Source organism: Sus scrofa, chromosome 12 (genome assembly GCF_000003025.6).
Source record: "Sus scrofa isolate TJ Tabasco breed Duroc chromosome 12, Sscrofa11.1, whole genome shotgun sequence".
NCBI classification, from domain to species: domain Eukaryota; kingdom Metazoa; phylum Chordata; class Mammalia; order Artiodactyla; family Suidae; genus Sus; species Sus scrofa.
This window is the reverse complement of record NC_010454.4, coordinates 17,475,526-17,499,711: the sequence shown is the minus strand read 5'-3', so window position 1 is coordinate 17,499,711 and position 24,186 is coordinate 17,475,526. Positions and strand designations below refer to the sequence as shown.

General features: G+C 40.2%; 1 protein-coding gene across 3 annotated transcripts in view; it reads right to left on the bottom strand.

Moving 5' to 3' along the window:
* The window catches only part of NSF (N-ethylmaleimide sensitive factor, vesicle fusing ATPase), a 165,340-nt gene that overhangs the window by 124,624 nt on the left and 16,530 nt on the right, over positions 1–24,186 (bottom strand). For all 3 annotated transcript variants that reach the window (XM_005668696.3, NM_001244560.1, XM_013980864.2), the window contains exons 2-4: positions 6,782–6,867; positions 5,464–5,563; positions 2,806–2,845 (exon numbers count right to left, since the gene is read on the bottom strand). In XM_005668696.3, the coding sequence (XP_005668753.1) occupies positions 2,806–2,845; positions 5,464–5,563; positions 6,782–6,867 (226 nt within the window). The remainder of the gene's footprint in view (positions 1–2,805; positions 2,846–5,463; positions 5,564–6,781; positions 6,868–24,186) is intronic.

The following is a 24,186-nucleotide window of genomic DNA, read 5'->3' as shown; positions in this document are numbered from 1 at the left end:
GGCCCAGGAGCTTCTATGTGCTGTGGGTGCAGCCATAAAACAAACAAACAAAAAAAATTAAAAAAAAACCTCTTTAGGAGTTCCTGTCGTGGCTCAATGGTTAATGAATCCAACTAGGAAACATGAGGTTGTGGGTTCGATCCCTAGCCTTGCTCAATGGGTTAAGGATCTGGCATTGCTGTAGCTGCGGCTTACGCCAGCAGCTGTAGCTCTGACTGGACCCCTAGCCTGGGAACCTCCGTATGCTGTGGGTGTGGCCCTAAAAAAGACAAACGACAAAAAAAAAAAGAAAATTAGAAACTAAGCTACATACACACCAATTTTCTCATTAGATTTAACAAGTGTTCATTTTTATTTCTGCCAGTGTCTACAAATAGGGAACCCTGGCTTCATCCACTAACCTACTTCCCTTTGGTGCCAAACCCCTCCACTGTCTCTGCTTCTCACTATGCTTCAGGTGAAGAAGTGGTAGTTAAGGGACTCACTTATGTCAGTGTTTCCAAAAATATGGCTGGTAAGAACTACTTAAGGGTGATTGTTAAAAACACAGATTCATGAATCAGACTCCCTAAGAGAGGGGCCTGGGAATGTTTTTTTTAAAACAAACAAACAAACTCCCCAGGTGTTTCTTTGAGGCAAGTTTGGAAAGCACTAATTACGCAACCTTATCTACCAGCTACCCATATCTAATCTCCTTTGTTTTCACCCCCGTCAAAAAACTTTTCTCTCTCATCCTACTTCCACAAAGAAAGGCCAAATAAAGGTAATCCCAATATTTAAGTTCCCTTTAACTTGGGGAAAAAGCATAAGTTGCCATTTCCTAAGTAAAGAACAGGAGGGGGTTCCTGTTGTGGCACAGCAGAAACGAATCCGACTAGTATCCATGAGGTGTGGGTTCGATCCCTGGCCTCAATCAGTGGGTCAGGAATTTGGTGTTGCCATGAGCTGTGGTGTAGGTTGCAGACGCAGCTTGGATCCCACGTTGCTGTGGCTGTGGTTGCTGTGGTTGCTGTGGGTAGGCAGACAGCTACAGCTCCAAATTGACCCCTAGCCTGGGAACTTCATATGCCTTAGGTGCAAAACTAAAAAGCAAAAAAAAAAAAAGTACATCTTTGTTCTTAAGAAATACACTCTAAAGCATTAGTGGTAAAGAGGAATGATTTCTGCAACTTAATCTCAAATGATTCAGAAAAGTGTGTGTGTGTGTGTGTGTAGAGTGAGAAAGAGAGAAAATGATTTTTAAAAATGAAATTTGATGAGCTCTGGATAAAAGCAGTACATAGGAATTCTCTGTATTATTTCTGTAACTTTTCCATAAATATAATTTTTAAGCTTTAAAAGCAAGCAGAAAAGATGCTGACTCAATTACACTTGCACTTTCTTTTTTTCCTCCTACTGCATCCATGAAGTTGAATGAAAAGATTCATACTCCATTTTCCCTATTTTGTCACACTGACTAAATACAATGCTATTTTTACTTATTAGCTCCTTGGTTTATAATCCACAAATGGCTTAGTCTTATTTTTTCCCCGTAAATCATAAATCACTTTCCATGCCCTTCCCTTGGTTGTTTTAAATACAGTTCATTTTATTTTTTCATTTTATTATTATTATTTTTTGTCTTTTTGTCTTTTCTAGGGCTGTACCTGCAGCATATGGAGGTTCCCAGGCTAGGCGTCAAATCGGAACTATAGCTGCTGGCCTACACCACAGCCACAACAACGCTGGATCAGAGCTGCATCTGCAACCTGCACCACAGCTTAAGGCAATGCCAGATCCCCAACCCTCTAAGCGAGGTCAGGGATCCAGGTCGCATCCTCAAGGATACCATTCAGATTCGTTTCTGCTGCGCCACAATGGGAATTCCACCCTTTCTTCTCCTTACCCTAAATCTGATTTATCTCTCCAACCAAGCACAGAAGGAAACATATTTTATGCAGTAAAAGAGAATCACCAAGTAATACCAACAATTCCTCTTCAACATAACTTAGATAGAAAAATTTTTCAGTAGCTGTAATTTCACAAAGTACTCTTCAGCTTAGTTTTAGGCCAAATCAAATAATCTCCAATCTATTTTCCTTCACTCCTGAATTCTGCCCACTCCTCACTACGCTCCATGATGACACTGGAGTTCTTTTCTAAAGACAGGATTCTGATGGGCTTATTCAGAAATTCTTGGGAGCTCTAAGTGTCTTTGTGTAAAATCCAAAAATGTCAGGATGTACTTCCAGGCTTTCCACTAACCACATACTACTTTCACCACTTAATACAATCCAATCAGCCCAATCCTTTCAATCAGATAAACATGCTGCCCGAGCACTGCCTACAATGTGCTTGCTCCCATCTCAATGCCTTTTATTTATCCACTTCTCATTTTAAAAGCCTTTCTTGTCTCTATGTATCATGTTTTTCCCCTACTTCATCACCCTCAGAACTCTAGTGCCTTGAAAGAATTCTCTAATTTTCCAGTCTCCAATCAAGCCATCCCCTCCTGTTCTATCTCAGCACTTTTACGGAGTTCCTAATGGTAATATCTGTGCACAAACTTACCTTGTACATTTTTTGTGACCTACGAACATATGGATATTCCTTTCCCCACATGACTGTAATTTCTAGGCAGAATAACCAGTAGATAAACAGGTAGGTACAACTATTTACTCTCCATTCTCATAGATCTAACCGGTAATAGGGATGAAAGTTCAATGGCCTCACAACTAGTCACAAAAAATTGTACACATCTTCCCAACTATGAGAAAATCATAAAGAAAATCTACCACGGGTAGCTAAAAAAATATATATACCTACCTTCTATTTCTTGCCCAATAGAAAGTCCAGCCCATTTTCGCTGTAAAATAGAACAACAACAACAAAAAAGCCACTTAACACCAAATCGACTAAATTAGAGAAAGGAGAAGAGGATTTCTCTGAATTTTAGAAACATATCCCAAGCCCAACACATGGTGGGCATGTTGTTAAGTATTAAATTGTGTCCCACAAAAAGATAGGAGGTCTTAGCCCCTGGCACCTGTGAATGTGACATTTGGAAAGGGGGTCCTCAGAGATGATACCAAGTTGAGTCACATCATTAGTGTAGACCCTGAGCCAGTATGACTGGCTTCCTTCTAAGAAAAGAGGCAGCCACACAGGGGGAGTCATGTGACAATGAAGGCAGAGACTGAAGTGATACATCTACCAGTCAATGAACATGAAGGACTCTGTGCAACACCAGAAGCTAAGCACGGAACAGATTTTCCTTAGTGCCTTCAGAGAGCGCATGGACCAGCTGACACCTCGATTTCAGACTTCCAGCCTCCAGAACTGTGAGAGAATAAATGTCTGTTGTATTAAGCCACCCAGTTTGTGGTACTTTGTTACAGCAACCCTAGGAAACATATGCTATAGTTTATATCCGAACATCTATTCCAAAAGCATATAAAGCTTGCCTTTTTACAGTTAAGCTGGCGCCTCTGAGCAAGAAGCTCCTGCACGTGATATAATGCTCCAGAAGGCCTCTGTAGTATCAGTGCTATACATGTATTGTGGTTAGTTATACTGTTGGTACAGTATCACAAAAAGAGGTTTGCTTCATGAAAACTAAATTAAAACTCATCAGATAATCCATACGGAAACCCAAGCAGGGATTCAAATCATTAGATGATCATGACTACTCTCTGTGTGCAGAGCCAAGAGTGTCAGGCACCTGCAGCGAGACCTTACTTCTCCTCAGGTCTCAATCAGTTAAAATGGCAAGAATGTACGGAGGCAGGACGAATTGTGTTTAGGCAGGAATTCAGGACTGGCTAGGTTTAGATTCAAAATTCGTAATTATACTGATAACACTCCAAAGAACAGCGAGAAAAATAACTTTGGGCTGAAAATCAATAGTTTATCTATTCATCCGAACTGTGTGGATTTTGTGGTGGGAACTTAAGAAGATGCTGTGCTTTGAGTATGTACAATAAGTGCTCTCCCTTCCAGCTTTCTCACCACAGGTCACCACTTCCCCCTCCTTTCTGCCCTTCACCTCTCTCTTCTGTAAAACTCCATCCCCCTTCCAGCCAACAGAACATTTAGTAGCATACTGGTTAAGCCCAGGCTTTGAGTCAAAAAGCAGCCACATTTAGGTTCTGCACTTCAATCCTAAAGAGGATAATATCAGTATCTATCACTTGGGGTTGTTGTGAGAATTAAACAAACAAACACATACAAAAGTACTCAGAATAGCACCTGGGCTATACAAAAATGTCAGGGAAATTTTTGTTTGTTTGTTTTTAGGACCACATCTGCAACACATGGAGGTTTCTACCCTTGGGTTGAATCAGAGCTGTGGCCACTGGCCTACACTACAGCCACAGCAACGCAGGATCCAAGCTGCACCTGAGACCTATACCACAGCTCATGGAAATGCCAGATCCTTAACCCACTGAGCAAGGCCAGGGACTGAACCTGCATCCTCACGGATACTGGTCAGATTCATTTCCACTGAGCCACAACGGGAATCCCCGAAATTTTTTTTTTAAGCAGAGAGACAAGGAGAAATAGTCAGAGACCCCATTTCTGACCACTAGAATCCCAAATATAGCTCTATAAAAGCTGGTAAACTCCAGAGCAGCCCAAATCTTTCATCTCTAGAAACAAATGTGAAAAATAGTCCTGATATTGGAGAGGCACCAAATAGAGAGGAGTGGCAGTAAGTGGAGATTTCCCATAATTTTTGAGGGATTTAAGAGATTTTTAATAGCTCCCTAACAAGTGGGGTGGGAGGGCAGAAATCAATGCTTTAAGCATACCTCAAGGAGGTGGGGTTTGCACTTGCTTAGTTTAGGACTGGGGGCCAGCAGCATGAGTTAGACGACAAGGGAGGAAAGAATACACACTAGTACTTGCAATGCTCCTACATTACATATTATGTGCCTGCGACAGTGCTAGGCAATTTCCCCTCCACAGAATCCAACAGTTATAAATATAATCATTATCCTTCCAGTTTTTACCGAAGCCCAACAAGTCTGGTATAATTTCACATAACAACTACCCATATCGTGTTCTTTAGTCTAACATCATTGCATTTTATGACATGCTGCCTACTGCACTAAGGAGGCAGATAATATTACTGTATTTTAATACTGCTACTATTAGATGTCAATTTTACAAGTAAATGCTATTTTTATATATTTTGTTACCCTGCTAATGTTAAAATAACCTGACACTTTATCTAACAGCTAACTGACATCACTGCAGAATATTTTAAAACGGGGCGGGGGGGCGGGTGGAAATCAGGGCAATAAAAAGCAGACATAGCAAAAATTGGCAATTAAGATATATCTTTACATTCCTTAAACAACACCTGGATGGTTTCCTCAATATGATTCCATACAGTTATAGGGTGAGGACAGCTTTCTTTAACTGAATTGATTCCGCTACGACTTTTGAGAACAGAAGAGAATGAATGCGTATGTGCGTTACCTGAGGTAAGCTGAACGCAATGCTCCCTGGAACCACAGACGGGTGGGTCCTCAGTGTGAATGTGTACCTGTGGTTGGGGGAGGTCCTCACGACCACATGCCTAAAAGACGGAAATCCAGTCAATACTCCACGCCGAAGGAAAGAAAGAACACCAGCTCTAAAGGTGTTCATTTCCAGCAACTGATGCTTGATGAGTACCAGGTGGAAACATGACATTATACAAGTCTGGAAGAAACAGGATCACAAGTTTCATTCCCCCAAATTGCCAGCAATTCAAAATGTCTTCCAGTCATAAGGACCACCTTGGGCCAAACGGACATCAAGCAGAATCAGGACCAAGTTCAAGAGAGTACATACCATCCAAAATATCAACCCCGTTACAGTTCCAGAACTAAAGTCAGCGGACCCCTAGCCTAGGAACCTCCATATGCCACGGGTGCGGCCCTAAAAAAAAGGAAAAAAAACTGAAGGCAGTAATCTAGAGTCCTTGATATTAAGCAAAAATTTGCTGAATTTCTTCTCCTGAAAATTATTTTACATCCTGACTAGACTAAAGGAAGGCGAACCAAAGACAGAGGAGCCAGGATATAGCAATCCAAAACAAGTTAGTTTTTAGGATGACTCATTAAATCTCTTTGCAGATTCCCACAACAGGTTGAAACAATAATATCCTATAAAATTAAAAAGGTGGTAAAAATAAAAACCTTTCATAAAATATATAAGCTTTCATATAGATATCAGTATCTACTATTTCAAAGCATTTTCTACCAACTCACCCTGCTCAGAAGGTTATCTGTAAACAGATGAAATATAGTTACTTCATGATAATCTCCTCTACCAAGAAACTATCAAGGACTATGTGTGAGATAGAGGCTTCAAACTCTGTTACAATAGCACTTTTTTAAAAATTATCTTTTCGAACATAGTAATTTTTAAAATACGGAGTTCCCGTCCATGGCTCAGTGGTTAACGAACACGGCTAGTATCAGTGAGGGCGCAGGTCTGATCCCTGGCCTTGCTTGGTGGGTTAAGGATCCAGCATTGCTAGGAGCTGTGGTGTAGGTCACAGATGTGGCTGGGATCCCACGTTGCTGTGAGCTGTGGTGTAGGCTGGCAGCTACAGCTCTGATTTGACCCCTAGCCTGGGAACCTCCTTATGCTTCCGGTGCAGGCCTAAAAAGACTAAATAAATAAATAAATAAATAAAAATTAAAAAAAAAATTACCTACGAATATTTAAAATTAAAAAAAAAAAGCGCACTCTAGAAGTTTCTAAAATACCACTTAGCATGTTAAAAGAAAACAAGTCAGATACTCACTGGCCAGATTGGAAATCCTTTTCATTCACAACAGCACAGTTAGATAAAGATAATTCATCTGTAGGACATCTTGCAGCTTGCATACTCTATAGGAAGCAATCATTAGGAAAATAATATTAAGTCATCATTTATTTTCTTAAGAAAACACTTTATACCTTCCTGTCCTCTATTCCCCATCACCTGTAGTAAACACTTTCTGTTTTGGACTCCCAGCACCCCTTCCTCTATGGTAAAAGCAAACCCTGCCTTTCAGAAGCTGTTCCTTCCCCAATCCATGTGCTTTTGCAGGACTGCCAATCACAGAACAGAGTCCTATTCCATCCAGAGCATTTTATATAGACAGGCACTAGAAGAAAGGCACTCTCTCTTGCACCACCACCACACAAAGGAAGACTTTCTGCTCTAAAAGAGTAAAACTACCACAGAGAAAGCAAAGGCGACAGAGACACAGACAGACACCTTGAAACTCAGACCTGAAAATGGAGTTAAAGCCCTTGAGATCAGTTCTGAAAGTTGGCTGAGTCAGTAAATTCTTTTTTGCTCAAGCTTATTTGAGTTGGCTTTCCATTTCTTCCCCCCAAAAAGGATTTTGACCGAATAAAAATGCAGTGGTGTAAGCTCAATAAATCTGATACACTGTATCATGAAAAAGTATCTCTTTATAAAAGATCTTGGGAGTTCCTGTCGTGGTCCAGCGGAAACGAATCCGACTAGGAACCATGAGGTTTCGGGTTCGATCCCTGGCTTTGCTCAGTGGGTTAAGGATCCGGTATTGCCGTGAGCTGTGGTGTAGGCTGAAGACTTGGCTTGGATCTGGTGTTGCTGTGGCTGTGGTGAAGGCTGGCAGCAACAGCTCTGATTAGACCCCTAGCCTGGGAACATCCATATGCCATGGTGTTGCCCTAAAAAGACAAAGGACAAAAAAAAAAAAAAAAGAGAGAGAGAGAGAGATCTTGGAGTTCCTGTCATGGCTCAGTGGTAACAAACCTTAAGATCCATGAGGACGTGGGTTCCATCCCTGGCCTCACTCAGTGGGTTAATGATCCGGTGTTGCTATGAGCTGTGGTGTAGGTTGAAGACACAGCTCAGATCTAGCATTGCTATGACTGTGGCATAGGCTGGCAGCTGCAGCTCTGATTCAACCCTTAGCCTGGGAACTTCCATATGTCAAGGTGCAGCCCTAAAAAGCCAAAAGTGAAAAAAAAAAAATATTAAAAGGCTATGGACCATAGCTCCTACAGATTAATAAGGAAAGCTATCTTTCAATTACCTCTCAACAAAAATAATTACAAGGTATATTTAAAATAAAACAGCAATTAACAGTCTTTTTGATCAACAGCTACCAGCAAAACATTCCTTCATGTAAATCAACTACAATTAAAAACAAACAAAAACAAACAAAAAATCTAGTGGTTGAATGAATGAATGAAAGGATGGATAAAGCTGTTCAAGAGGATTGTGCAACCTGGAGAGAGTATCTGTTGCCACAGTAACCTAATAGGAATTAAACTGCCCTCATTGGAAAAAACCCAACATTCCTTCATATAATGTATATAAGCAGAAATCATTTCACCAACCTCTAGGGTTTCCCAGTTAGTGAAATATGTCTCATAGTCTGTTCATGACTAAAGTGCTCATTCTTGGAGTTCCCGTTGTGACTCAGTGGTAATAAACCCGCTATTATCCATGAGGACGCGGGTTCAATCCCTGGCCTTGCTCAGGGGGTTAAGGATATGGCTTTGCTGTGAGCTGTGGTGTAGGTCACAGACATGACTCGGATCTGAAGTTGCTGTGGCTGTGGCGTAGGCTTCCAGCTGCAGCTTCGATTCAACCCCTAGCCTGGGAATTTCCATATTCTGAGGGTGTGGCCCTAAAAAAAAACTAATAAATTAATTAACTAAATAAAATAAAGTGAGTGCTCATTCTTTAAACCTCAACCCAAAGCTGGTTCTTCTTAAATTTGTCTCCCAAATACAAATCTATAAAGGAAAATAAATTACTCCTTGCCTTGCTTTTGTTTTAACTAAAAGGTTAGTTTCAACATAGCTACCTTAGTTGTTCAGAGCAGTGGTCTCTAAAGTTGGATATGTGCATCTAAAGGGTTTGCAGTATAATCCTTTGGAGTATAAGGATATTAGTACTTCTATTTATATTTATCTTACACCCATCTTTATTAAAGATGAATCCCATGCTAAGTGTATATTCTGCCTCAAGATATAACCTAATGACACTAATAAGGTCTTTACAATCTGCCAGGCCTTTAAAAATTAAGTATTCACAGTAAGAGAAAAATTTCTATAATTTTTACACCTATGTTTAAAGTCACATCCTACTGAATCTAGCAATTCACAACACTAAATTAAAATTAAAGAGTTGAAACTGCTAAAGTTTCCTGAGAGAAAAGACAAGTAGCCATGGCCCACAGTTAAAATGGCTGAAATGAGATTACGGAAAGTAAAATGACAAATTGGCATTCTTTCATTGCTAAATACAAGCAAAATCTCTTATAAAACCCTGAAGAGCTGAAGGTATAGGGGAGGGCACATTCTCACAGAGGGTGGGAGGTTTGCTATATAGTTGAATCAAAATATATATATTTCTTTCACCTTAGAGGATTTGCTGGGTAATTTGCAAAACACACCAAGAACTACAATTTTGTGAGTCACTAATGGAAAGATGTACTGAAAAGGATACAGTATAAATTGTAAGTGAAACAATATGCTTTATGGTCAAACTGTAACCAGTGATGCCTTGGATGTTCTGACTGGAATAAAAAGACTAATTCCAGGAGTTCCTGTCGTGGCGCAGTGGTTAACGAACCCGACTAGGAACCATGAGGTTGCGGGTTCGATCCTTGCCCTTGCTCAGTGGGTTAATGATCCCGCGTTGCCATGAGCTGTGGTGTAGGTCGCAGATGCGGCTCGGATCCCGAGTTGCTGTGGCTGTGGCGTAGGCCAGTGTCTACAGCTCCGATTCGACCCCTAGCCTGGGAACCTCCATATGCCGTGAGAGCGGCCCAAGAAAATGGCAAAAAGACATTAAAAAAAAAAGACTAATTCCAGAATAAAGTTACAAAGACAGCATCTTACATCAAAGTCGTTTACTGCTTTATTCACAGGCAAGCTACCGCTGCGTACAAGTCCGAGCCAGAGGCGTCGTGCACAATGTGCTTCAGGATGTCACTGAGGTCAGCTTTATCAAAACAAGGCCCTACCACATAGAATCTTTCCGACACTCCATAAAAGCCCAGGAAGCAGCATCAAAAAAATGTTTAACTACATGGGGATTCACTGCTTACCAAAAGGTAAAGAGCTACCAAGAAGATACTTAAAAATTTAAAAATTCACTTGGCTCCTATAAGATAAAAATGAACAAAAAGTAAAAAAAAAAAAAAAAAAAAAAAAAAAAATCCTTTGTGCTAATGAAGAGAGTATTTCAAAAATGGTTAATAAGAAACATTTCTGCTATGGAAAAAAAATGTGCGTTTATTACCTAAAAACAAAACAAAACAAAACAAACCCTCTTATTCAGTATGCTTTAAAAAGTTAGAAACACGCGTTGCTGTGGCTCTGGCGTAGGCCGGTGGCTACAGCTCCGATTCAACCCCTAGCCTGGGAACCTCCATATGCCGCGGAAGCGGCCCAAGAGATAGCAACAACAACAACAAAAAAAGACAAAAAGACAAAAAAAAAAAAAAAAAAAGTTAGAAACAGAATTTTCTAATCTTTAAAAAAAAAATCATCCAAATGACTTTCCAGTGATTTTTAACCCATTATTAGTACTATAAAAGTACAATACATTCTGACTAGTCTTCAAGAAAAACTGAGAGACAGAAATTCACCAACCTGTTTCACACATTTCAATAAAAGATTTCCATAAATGGGAGATAAATCTGGGGGCAGGGGGAGGATACCATGATTTCAAAAGTACAGCTAAATTCCCATTTTTATTTATGCTTTGATGGCCACTAAAATCAAATACTGAAAAACCCCTGAATTTAGAAAGAGACTTCTGAAGAGTTTTACCACAAAATATTAATCTAAGATTTCAAAGAACAGTAAAGCATCACTTTGCTTCCTGTATTATTAATAAATTAGGAGAATTTCCTACAGTTCACCTTACGCTCATCCTTTTTCTTTTTTGTGAATGTTTTACAACGTATATAAACTATTAAGTGTACCACTTATAAATAAACAGGTATACATATTGAGGATACAAGATGAAAACATTTTTTACTTAAGGAATTTATGATAGAATGTCTGGAAATCACTATTTAATTTATTTTTACTTTTAGGGCAGCTCCTGTGGCATATGGAAGTTCCAGGCTAGGGTGTGAATCAGAGCTGCAGCAGCAGTCTTCGCCACAGCCATGGCGGCACTGGATGCAAGCCACAGATGTGACCCACACTGCAGCTTGTGGCAACACCAGATCCTCAACATGCTGAGTGAGTCCAGGGATCAAACCCACACCCTCATGGACACTATGTCAGGTTCTTAAACTGCTGAGCCACAACTGGAACTCCTTGGAAATCACTAATTTAGAACATGACACAAATAAGGTCGAGGTCATAAGTTTGCCTTCTGAATAAGAGGTATTTTTGCCCACAGTCACAGTCTGGCCAGCCGCCTGACCAAAATGCACAGAACTGTGTTTCGCAACTTACCCGGGGGTCTCTTTCACCTACAAGTTTCTTTCTTTTAGAGTCTCTTTTCTGTAACTCTGAGCCCCTTGCCTAGCCAACTTCTACTCAATTCTACAATTTCTCAGCTCAGACATTACATTTTCTAGAAGGCCTTCTTAGACACCTTCACCTCCAGATAATGGAGGTGAAATGGAAGAACTCAACTGTATTGATACTGTCTGTTTACACTGTGCAAAAGGCAGAAGCTTCTCAAGGACTGAGACTGTATCTTGCTTGCATCCTGGTTCCCAGAGCTAAGACAGGGCCTGGCACAGTAAGTGCTCATCAAACATGTGCTGAATAAATGAACTTAGGGATCAATACAATCTATCTCAACTGCAGAATAAACAATTCCAAGAACATGTACACAAAGGACACTTCAAGGTTATTTTAACAATCTCTCTCGGAATTCCCGTCGTGGCACAGCAGAAATGAATCCGACTAGGAACCATGAGGTTGCGGGTTTGATCCCTGGCATTGATTCAGTGTTGCTGTGAGCTGTGGTGTAAGTCAGAGACGCGCCTGGGACCCAGCATTGCTGTGGCTGTGGTGTAGACCAGCAGCTGCAGCTCCCATTCGATCCCTAGCCTGAGAACCTCCATGTGCCACGGGTGCTGCCCTAAAAAAAAAAAAAAGACAAAAAAACAAAAAAACAAAAAAGAAAAAAAAAACCTCTCAACTGCAGAATAAACAATTCTAAGAACATGTACACAAAAGACACTTCAAGGTTATTTAGTGATACAATTTATCTAGTAGTTTAAAATTATACAGAATTGATGTAGCCAAAGTTATTTAAAAATTTACAAAATGCTAAGTTAACCTTTTCATTTATAAACCTGTTTATTGCCAAAGAGTTGGTGTCCTTTAAAAAAGAGTGAAAAAATCTGTAGAAGTCATCTGGCTGGGCAACTAAAACAGATGCTGTGAGCAAAAGGCCTCCCTACTGGAATCTAGAAGCATCTGTTTTCATGGCAAGCCAAGCAGGGTATCTCATTTTCTCATCAGAATATAAGTCCCTATAAATAGTAGCTGTTTACTTACTACAATAATGCCAAGGGAAAATTCTGCAATTTTTCTAACATCGACCTTGCCTCTAGGAAACAATGATAAAAAGCCCAGCCACAGCTTTTTTGAAATGAAACATAGCTATTATGAAATGAAAATACAAAATTGATAGGTAAATTTTATTATGTTTAGTTATCTGAGTTACTAGAACATTTGACTGTCTGAAGACTAAAATGTTTTCATTAACAACTTGAAATGTAAAAAATTATTAACTCATTGCCTCTCAAAAGAATGAAAATCTCAAACCTTTAAATGGAAACTTCAGCGAAAGTAATTATATCATTACTTATGTGAGAGCCTTTTATTTTATTTATTTATTTATTTTTGTCTTTTTGCTATTTCTTTGGCCCGAAACTTCAGCGAAAGTAATTATATCATTACTTATGTGAGAGCCTTTTATTTTATTTATTTATTTATTTTTGTCTTTTTGCTATTTCTTTGGGCCGCTCCCGTGGCATATGGAGGTTCCCAGGCTAGGGGTCGAGTCGGAGCTGTAGCCACTGGCCTACACCAGAGCCACAGCAACGCAGGATCCGAGCCGCGTCTGCGACCTACACCACAGCTCACGGCAACGCCGGATCGTTAACCCACTGAGCAAGGGCAGGGACCGAACCTGCAACCTCATGGTTCCTAGTCAGATTCGTTAACCACTGCGCTACGACGGGAACTCCATGTGAGAGCCTTTTAAGAGAATTGGAGATGAGGCAGGGCAGGTAACCAGGATTTCTCTGGGTCAACAATGCACAGTTTTCAAATTTAAGTAACATATTTTCATCCAAAGCTCCACTTTAAAACTTGGGTTTTTTTTTTTTTTTTTTTTTTTTTCAGGGCTGCACCTGCAGCATATGGAAGTTTCCACTCTAGCGGTTGCACTGGAGCAACAGCTGTCAGCCTACACCATAGTCACAGCAATGTAGGATCTGAGCTGTGTCTGCAACCTACACCACAGCTCATGGCAACACTGAATTCTTAACCCACTGAGGGAGGCCAGGGATCACACACACATCTTCACGGATACTATTTGGGTTCATTTCCACTGTGCCACAAAGGGAACTCCAGGGTTTTTAAGCATATGTTTTCTTGTTTACCAAAGAATTCAGCAGGCCAAAACAAGTAACAAAAGAACCCAAAACACTTAAGACCTGACTGAGAGACCTCACTACGGAAAACTGTGACACTCATGAATCCAACGGTCTTCTCCGTGCTGCTTTAGGCCTAGGTTACAACTCCCTTGAGACACGAATTCCCCCACAGGAAAGGGAAGTAGCACAGAAAATATGAACTTGCCCAAGATCCAGCTCAGCTGACAAGGCTCACTCAAGTATGTCTTTCCTCAAAAATAATATTTTAAAACTGCACTGTTCAATAAAGTAACCATTAGACACATATGACTATTAAAATTAAAGCTAATTAAAATTTAAAAATTCAGTTCTTAGAGGAGTTCCCATCGTGGCTCAGTGGAAACAAATCCGACCAGGAACCATGAAGTTGAGAGTTTGATCCCTGGCCTCGCTCAGTGGGTTAAGGATCTGGCGTTGCCAAGAGCTGTGGTGTAGGTCACAGGCATGGCTTGGATCAGGCATTGCTGTGGCTCTGGTGTAGGCTGGCAGCAACAGCTCCGTCTCAACCCCTAGCCTGGGAACTTCCATATGCCGCGGTGTGGCCCTATAAAGACAAAAGACAAAAAAAATTAAAAATAAAAATTCAGTTCTTCAGCTGCACTAGTCACATTCTGAGTGTCACATGTGGCTATCAGTTATCACTGCAGAACATTTCACTGCAGGTGCAAGCCCCTAACAGTGGGAGAAAGAATATCAGTAATATGGAATTACTGTCTCCAGGCATATGGAATTACTCTGTGCTATAAACTCCCGAAATAATTTCTGTTAAAATTCTGAAGTCCTGTGGGATTAGAAGTAATCAGTGGAAATAAGTTAAACCTTCAAGTCCTAGATTAATCTCTCAAAGAGTCTAATCTGTAGGGATACCCTTCACATCATCATTTCAGACCAATAACTACTCACATAGATGAACCTCCTGACATCCCTTAGGGCCTTAAAATTCCTTTACAAATTTATATTGAAAAAGACAAAAAGTGAGTTCCCCTTTTGGTTGTTTGGGAGGAAAAAAATACGAAGAAAAATGTAAAAGGCTGACAATGCTAAATACTGGCAGAGATGTAATGCAGTTTCTTATAAGGTTAATGTGACCAAGCAAGTCTACCACTACGTTTCTAGTCAAAAGAAATGAAAACATATACACAGAAAGACTTGTACACAAATGCTCATAGAAGCTTTATTCATAATAGTCAAAAACTGAAATTATACAAAGATACATCAACAGTTGAGTGGATAAATTGTGGCATAGCATACAATGGAATACTACCCAGCAATTAAAAAGAAACTACCTACTTACACATGCAACATGAGTAAACCTCAAAAATATAATGCTAAGTCAGATGTGACAAGGAATTCATCATATATGAGCCTCATCTTGAAATTAGATGAAATCCTAGAAGAGCCAAAATTAATCTAAAGTAACAATTCAAAAAAAAAAAAAAAAAAAAAAAACAATGAGTGCCTATGGTAGGAGCTAAACGGACAGCAAAAAAGCTTGAAGTAATTTCATGAGATAATAGAAATGTTCTATATCTTAATTATATTTTATTGTATATAGTTTATACCTCAAGAAAGTTAAGAAATGCTCTGATTTTTTAATGGCTGGGCAATCTCCAATAAGTCCCATTGCAATCATAGGATAAATGTTCAAACTAGAAAATACAGTTTAGGTAGATGGTCAAAATGGGGCCTTAACATCCATGCAACAAAGGCCTAGACTTTCCTAAGTCCATACTCAGGTATGCCCACTAGAAGAGAGAGATAACTAAGCCTGCTGAACAGACTCGGTTCACTCCCCAAACAGTCCTCATCTAGCTGCAGCAATAAGAAAATGGCCAGATCTACCTCTAAAGGCCAACTGTAGGTTACTGACCATATCGGCCTGCTAGGCCTGGGCACAGTATGGAAAAGAACCTACAGCTCCTGGCACAAATGTTCTATGCTAACCGCCAGATTGGCAAGTCTTCTTCCCAAGAAGAGTAAAATTGTTCTTCCCTGTAATAATTTTTCCATTAGGAGGCAAGGAAATTTACCTAAAATTCTACTCTCCATACAGCCAAGAATGGAAACATGAGGACACAGGAAGAAATGCATACCCAGCCACACCTACGTAGGAGGACTAAATAAGATCATTCTTATTGATACAGAGTAAATACTCGATAAATCTCAGCTGTTCTTATGACTATCATAGAGACATTCAATAAAGAATTATTTGTAATAGCCCCCCCAAAAAAATCACAAACCAAAGCTAAATAAATGCCATAAATATAGGAATATGTTTAAAACTACCACTCATGCAGTCTTTAAAAGGTCAAGGTATCTCTGTATGTACTGACAAAGGAAAACATCCAAAATACAGTGCTAGGTTTTAAAAAAGATATAAAATAGTATGTAGAGTAAGTTTTTTTGGGGGGGGGTGCTGCACTCTCTGCATATGGAAATTCCCAGGCTAGGGGTCGACGTGGAGCTGCAGCTGCTGGCCTACGCCACAGGCACAGCAACACCAGATCTGAGCCATATCTGCAACCTCCACCACAGCTCATGGCAACACTGGATACATAACCCACTGAGTGAGGACAGGGATCAGAACTCCATTCAGTAGGAAATTACAAAATATGACAGTCTGAAGCACAGAACCTTTTGATAAATATACAAAGAGTTAAAATTTATTTATACTTGGCAGATTAACCAATGACTCAGCATCAAAATGAACAGTAAGTCATAAGCCAGTTAACTGAGTCCTTGCTCGGTATAATTTCCTCTCCAATACTGCTTTAATTTGGGATAGTTCATCAATGCAAAGTAATTTAAATAAATTACTTTAAAGTTTGGAGAAGTACCTGGAACAATACTTAACACATAATAGGCACTCAATAAATATTCGTTGAATTTAAAATTTTTTGGAGAATTATATCTAGAAAGTTGAAGAAAATTAATGTCTCTATCAACAGATAAGTACGTATGTAGTCGACCCTTGAACAACATCGGGGTTAGGGGCACTGACTCTACCCCAGTGGAAACCTCAGTTTGGGAGTTCCCTTCATGGCACAGGGGAAATGAATCCAACTAGTATCCATGAGAATGTGTGTTCAATCCCTGGCCTCGCTCAGTGGGTTAAGGATCCAGTGTCGCCCTGAGATGTGCTGTCGTCTCCAGATGCGGCCGGAATCCTGTGTTGCCGTGGCTGTGGCGTAGGCCAGCAGCTGTAGCTCTGATTTGACCCTTGGTCTGGGAACTTCCATATGCCATAAGTGCAGCCCTAAAAAGCAAAAAAAAGAAACCACAGTTTAACACTTTTTTCATATTTATTGGCTTGCCTCTATGGAGCCACCAGTGCAATCCCCAGCCTGGCACTGTAGGTTAAAGAGGCAGCTTTGCTGCAGCTGTGGAGTAGATCACAGCTCTGGCTCAGATTTACTCCCTGGCTCAGGAACTTCCATATGCCGAGGGGGCAGCCAAAAAAGAAAGGAAAAGAAGTCCACAACTTGCATGTAAGGGAACCCAAGCAGTGCAGTTCGAATCCCATGTTGTTCAAGGATCAACTATAATCAAAAACCTTGCTATAATTAACAGACAACAGATTCCCTTTACAACAGAAACAGATTTTTTTTTTTTTTTTTTGGTCTTTTTGCCTTTTCTAGGGCCTCTCCCCCAGCATATGGAGGTTCCCAGGCTAGGGGTCGAATCGGAGCTGTAGCCACTGGCCTACACCAGAGCCACAGCAACAAGGGATCCGAGCTGCGTCTGCAACCTACACCACAGCTCACAGCAACGCCGGATCGTTAACCCACTGAGCAAGGGCAGGGACCGAACCCGCAACCTCATGGTTGGTTCCCAGTTGGATTCGTTAACCACTGAGTCACGACGGGAACTCCCAGGAACAGAAAATTCTTAAGTATAGAAAAAACTTTAGCAAAAATGTGGAAGACCCATATGAAAAAAATCAACAGAAGCACGTAAAAGAATATCCAACTAAATGTAGAGATGTATGACTCAATATTATAAGGGTATCAGCAACTCCAAATTAACCTATAAATTTAATGTAATTATAAGCAAAATCCCAAGAGGACTAAACTGTAACTGGCAAAGTAAATGCAATACGCAAAATGAAAGGGGAAATTTTTTTTTTTTCCATTTTGGAAAGAATTAAAAATTCTTTCAAGAAAAATTTCAGAAAGAATGAGGGAAACTGGCCCAAGAGATATCAAAATATGCTGTATACAATAATTAAAACAATGTAGTGTTAGCAGAGAACTAGTTCAGTGGAGTAAAAAGAAAAACACCCAGAAAAAGAACCACGTGAGAACCTCACACCTGAGATTTAGAATCAGTGGGGAAAAGCTGAACTATTCCAATAAATGGCATTAAGACAACTGACTATCCACTTGGAGGCTGGGGTGTAGGTATTAATAATAAGAGCTAAAGTGTTTTGAGAGCCTATTATATGCCAGGCCCCATTTTAAGAGCTTTACACACCTGCAAGCATCCCAGCCCACAATTCTCTTTCCTACTGCCAAAATCTAAATAACATTATTTGCCTCACCCTAGCTAACATTTTTGTTTTCTCATAACACAAGAAAATTACTTCCCTCTAAATGATTTTTTAAACATGACTCATTCTGAATTCTGTACACTCAGAAAAGAAAAAAAAAATCTCATTTTAAGGTGAATAAACTAAAGGTTGTGTTTTAATCCTATAGCTAACTCTAATTTCATTGAAGCACAGTGTGGCTCTATTTGATCCCATTCACGGATCACAGCATTTTATTCTTAACCTTACAGAAGCACCTTAAGGCGCATACCTCAAATGCATAGGAAGGTTCGATCACCCGTAGGTTTGATCCCAACCTGCCCATCCAGCTTTTGCTCTTTCACCTCTTGGGTCCCTGCCAGTAAGCCTCTCTCCTTCCGGAGACAGGTCCACACCTCTCACGGTGATTTAAAAAGCAAAAGTTTCTTAACTCTCTTACCTCAAATTGTCAACCTTTTCTCTCTTCACTTTATAACCAAACTTCTCAAGTCTCCCTTCCTCGCCTCTCATTTTCTCATCCTATGGCAATCTTCTTTAAAATCCTCTCCAGCAACCACTTTACTGTAACAGCTGTCTTCCACATCACCAATAACTTTCTAATTGCCAAAATCAATAGTATTTCCCTCTCCTCAGTACTCACTTTTATTTGTTTCTTGGGCTGTCTTCACCTCTGTTAACACTATCATTATCCTTTCAATTCATTCAAGCTCACAATTTCAAAGTCACTCTTCCCTTTACCATCTAACACACACACACACACACACACACACACACACACACACACACACACACAGGAGCCAAGACCTATTCTACTTCTGCACTGTCACTTGCATGTGATTTCTCCCTTCATCCTCACAAATGCTGATCTAACTCAGCCCACATCACCTCTCTCCTAAAGAAAACTGCAATAACCTAACTGGTTTCCCTGACTCTACTTTCCTTCTCCAATTCAGTCTTCCCTCTGCCACCAGACATGACCTACAACTAAAAATGTGATCCCTAAATAATAAAGCCCAAACTCCTTGCCTTTATACTCATGACCATTTATGACCACTATTTCAATAACACCTGCCACGCCGGCCCCATGTACATCATACTCCTAACTCCATGTCTTTGTTTACACTATCCCTTTTGCTTGAATTCCCTATTCCAAACCCCTTCCACCTATGGAAATCTTACCTATCTTGCAAAGCCAAGTTTATGAAACTCCCTGGTTCCTAGTAAGACTGAATATCTCCATATCTGTGCTTCTTCAACAGCTTTTTTTTTTCCCCCAAGCCCAGAGCATGCAGAAGTTCCCCAGCCAGGGATGGAATCCGAGTCACAGCAGTGACAATGCCAAGTCCTTAACCACTAGGCCACCAGGGAACTCCTGTGCTTCTTCAGTAGTCTTACCACTACTTATCACCAGCTGCCTTAAACTATTTAGTTGAGGACCATGATTCTAAGCTCTGGCATGCCTGTGCCACCCAGTGTATGCAACATGTTAGCTGAAGTGTTTATTAGTATTTTTTGAAATATTCTTCCACTCTGGTCTGAATATTTATCTTCTCAAAATTCATGTTGAAAGATATACAGGTGGCCAACAAACACATGAAAAAATGCTCAACATTACTAATTATTAGGGAAATGCAAATCAAAACTACTATGACATACCACCTCACACCAGTCAGAATGGCCCTCATTAATAAGTCCATAAATAACAAATGCTGGAGAAGGTGTGGAGAAAAGGGAACCCTCCTACACTGTTGGTAGAAATGTAAATTGGTACAACCACTATAGAAAACAGTATGGAGGTTCCTCAAAAATCTAAATATAGAACTACCATACCACACAGCAATCCCACTCTTGGGCATATATCCGGACAAAACTTTCTTAAAAAAGACACATGCACCTGTATGTTCTTTGGAGCACTATTCACAATAGCCAAGACATGGAAACAACCTAAATGTTCATTGACAGATGAATGGATTAAGATGTGTTATATATACACAATGGAATACTTTTAAAAAGAACAAATAATGCCATTTGCAGCAACATGCATGGAACTAGAGGCTCTCATACTAAGTGAAGTCAGGTCAGAAAGAGAAAGACAAATACCATATCATATATCTGGAATCTATTATTGGCACAAATGAACCTTTCCACAGAAAAGAAACTCATGGACTTAGAGAACAGACTTGTGGTTGCCAAGGGGGAGGGGGAGGGAGTAGGAGGGACTGGGAATCTGGGGTTAATAGACAAAAACTATTGCCTTTGGAATGGATAAGCAATGAGATATTGCTGTATAGCAATGGGAACTACATCTAGTCACTTGTGATGGTGCACGATGGAGGATAATGTGAAAAAAAGAAAATGTATATATGTATGTGTGACTGGGTCACTTTGCTGTACAGCAGAAAATTGACAAAACACTGTAAACCAGCTATAATGGAAAAAATAACAATCACTTTAAAAAACTCCTATGTTGGAGTTCCTGTCGTGGCGCAGTGGTTAACGAATCCGACTAGGAACCATGAGGTTGCGGGTTCGGTCCCTGCCCTTGCTCAGTGGGTTACGATCCGGCGTTGCTGTGAGCTGTGGTGTAGGTTGCAGACAGACACGGCTCGGATCCTGCGTTGCTGTGGCTCTGGCGTAGGCCAGCGGCTACAGCTCTGATTCGACCCCTAGCCTGGGAACCTCCATATTCCGCGGGAGTGGCCCAAAGAAATAGCAAAAAGACACACACACACACACACACAATTCCTATGTTGAAAACCCAATGCCCAAGGTGAAGGTACTAAAAGGTGAGGCCTTTGAGAGGTGATGAAGTCATGAGGGCAGAACCCTCATCAACAGAATCAATGCCTTCGTAGAAAGAGGGCCCAGAGAGCCAGCTTACCCCTTCTAGCATGTGAGAGGTCTGTGACCTGGAAGAGGGCCCTCACTTGACGTGCTGGCACCCCGATCTTGGACTTTCAGCCTCCAAAACTGTGAGAAGTAAATTGTGGTTTATAAGCTATCCAGTCTGGTATTTTGTTATAGCAGCCCAAACAGAATAAGACAACTTCATACAGCACAAAATTCATCATTTTAAAGTGTACATTTCAGTGGTTTTAGTACACTATTTGTGCAATCATCACTATTATCTAGTTCCAGAACACTTCCAGCCCTTCATAAAGAAACTGCACCAGGAGTTCCCATTGCGGCTCAGCGGTAACAAACCCAACTGAGAGCAACATCGGTTAGATCTTTGGCCTCGCTCAGTGGGTAAAGGATCCAGAGTTGCAGTGAGCTGTGGTGTGGGTCGCGGACACAGCTCAGATCATGCACTGCTGTGGTGTAAGCTGGCAGCTACAGCTCCGATTCAACCCCTTGCCTGGGGACTTCCATATGCCACAGGTGTGGCACTAAAAAGCAAAAAAATAAAGAAACCTTGTACCTACTATCAGTCAGTCCCAGTTCTCCTCTCCCTCATCTCATGGCAATCACTAATCTACTTTCTTTTTTTTCTTTTTTTTTTGTCTTTTTTGCTATTTCTTTGGGCCGCTCCCGCGGAATATGGAGGTTCCCAGGCTAGCAGGCTAGGGGTCGAATCGGAGCTGCAGCCCCCGACCTACGCCAGAGCCACAGCAACGCGGGATCCGAGCCGCGTCTGCAACCTACACCACAGCTCACGGCAACGCCGGATCGTTAACCCACTGAGCAAGGGCAGGGATCGAACCCGCAACCTCATGGCTCCGAGTCTGATTCGTTAACCACTGCGCCACGACGAGAACTCCACTAATCTACTTTCTGTCTCTATGGATTTGCCTATTCTGAACATTTGATATAAATAGCATCATACAATCTGTCATCTTTGTGACTGGCTCTTTCACTTAGCATAATGTTTTCAAGATCATCTATGTGGTAGCATGTGACAGTGGCTGGATCACATTACATTGTATGGAAAACCCACATTTGCTTTATCTATTCACTAGCTGAAGACCACTGGGCTATTTCCACTTTTGGCTATTACGAAAAATGCAGCTATGAACAGTCAAGTACAAGTTTATGTATGAACATATATTTTCAAGCTACTTGGTTATATAACTAGAAGAATGGCAGATTCATTCTATGTTAACTTTTTAGAAACTGCCAAACTGTATCCCACAACGACTGCACCATTTTACATTCCTACCATCAGTGTATGAGCGTCCCAAATTCTCTACATCATTGTCAAAGCTTTTTCTTTCATCCACCCTTCCTAGTGGATGTGAAATAGTATCTCATTGTGGTTTTGATTTGCATTTCTCTAATGACTATGAAGGTGAATATCTTTTCATGTGCTTATTGGTCATGTGCACATCATTTCTGGAAAATATCTATTCAAATTCTCTGCCCATTTAAAAAAATGTTTTTTTTTTTTTCTTCCATTGCTGAGTTGCAAGGGTTCTTTATATATCCCGGGTACTAGATCATTGTCAGACATATGATTTGTTAAGTATTTTCTCCCATTCTGTGGGTTGTCTCTTCACTTTCTTGACAGTGTCCCTTGACGCACGAAAATTTTTAATCTGATGAAGTCCAATTTATCTATATTTTTCTTCAGTTACTTGTGCTTTTTGTATCGTATCTTTTAAAAAAAAAAATCACTATTTAATCCAAGATCATGCACGTACAGAAATTCCCAGGCTAGGGATCGAATCTATGCCACAGCAGTAACCAGAGCCACAATAGTGACTATGCTGGATCCTTAACCTGCTGAGCCACCACATACCTCACCTCCTCTTTCATCCATTCTGAGTTTATTTTTTTTTATATATATATGGTGTGAGGAAGAGATCCAAATTCATTCTATCCAGTTGTCCCCACGTCATTTGTGAGAAAGACTACTCTTTCCCCCATTGAATGGTCTTGGCACCCTGTTGAAAATCAATTAACTATAAATGTATGGACTTTTTCCTGGACTCTTAATTCTAGTCCATTGGTTTATATGACCCCTTCTGCCACTGCTACATCATCTTGACTATTGTAGTTTTATAGTAAGTTTTGAAATCAGCAAGTGTGTTCCTCCAACTATATTCTTCTTTTTCAAATTGTTGTGGTTAAAAAAATGGCTTTGCAATTCCACATGAATTTTAGGACCAGCTTGTCCATTTCCAGGGGGAAAAAAAGCAGTTCAAATTTTGATAGGGGTTGAGTTACACTGAATTTATAGATCAATTTGGGGAGTATTGCTATATTAACAGAACTCTTAAATTATTTACTTATTGGCCACACCTGTGGCATATGGATGTTCCTGGGCCAGGGATCAAATCTGAGCTGCAGCTGCAACCTACACCATAGCTGCAGCAATGCTGGATCCTTAACCACTACACCAGGCCATGGATCAAACCCAAGCCTCAGCAGTGACCCAAGCCACTGCAGAGACCAAGCCTCAGCAGTGACCCAAGCTGCTGCAGAGAAATGCCAGATCCTTAACCCACTGCACCACTGCAGTAACTCTCTATGTTAATAGAATTAAGTCTTCCAATTCATGAACAGATTTTCACGTAAGTTTCCTTCTAAGGTGTCCTTCCAATTATTTGATCTTTAATTTCTTTAACATGTTTTGCAGTTTTCAGTGTACAAATCTTATAAGTCTTTAGTTAAACTTAGTCATAGGTATTTTGTTCTTTTGATGCTAAACAGAATTTTTTCCTAATTTTATTTTCAGACTGTTCATTGCTAGTGTATAGAAATGCAAGTGATTTTTTTTACCTTGATCTTGTATCTTATAACTTTATGGGATTCATTTATTAGCTCTAAGTTTTTCCTTGTAAATATTTCAGAATTTTCTATATATAAGATCATGCTACTGTACAGCAGAAATTGACAGAACATTGAAAATCAACTACACCTTAATAAAAAAATTTTTTAAGATCACGCCATCTGTATATAGACATAATTTTATTTCTTTCTTTCCAGTTTGAATGGCTTTTTTTCTGTTTTCTTGCTTAACTGACCTACCTAGAACCTCTAAAACAGTATTGAATAGGTAAGAGCAGA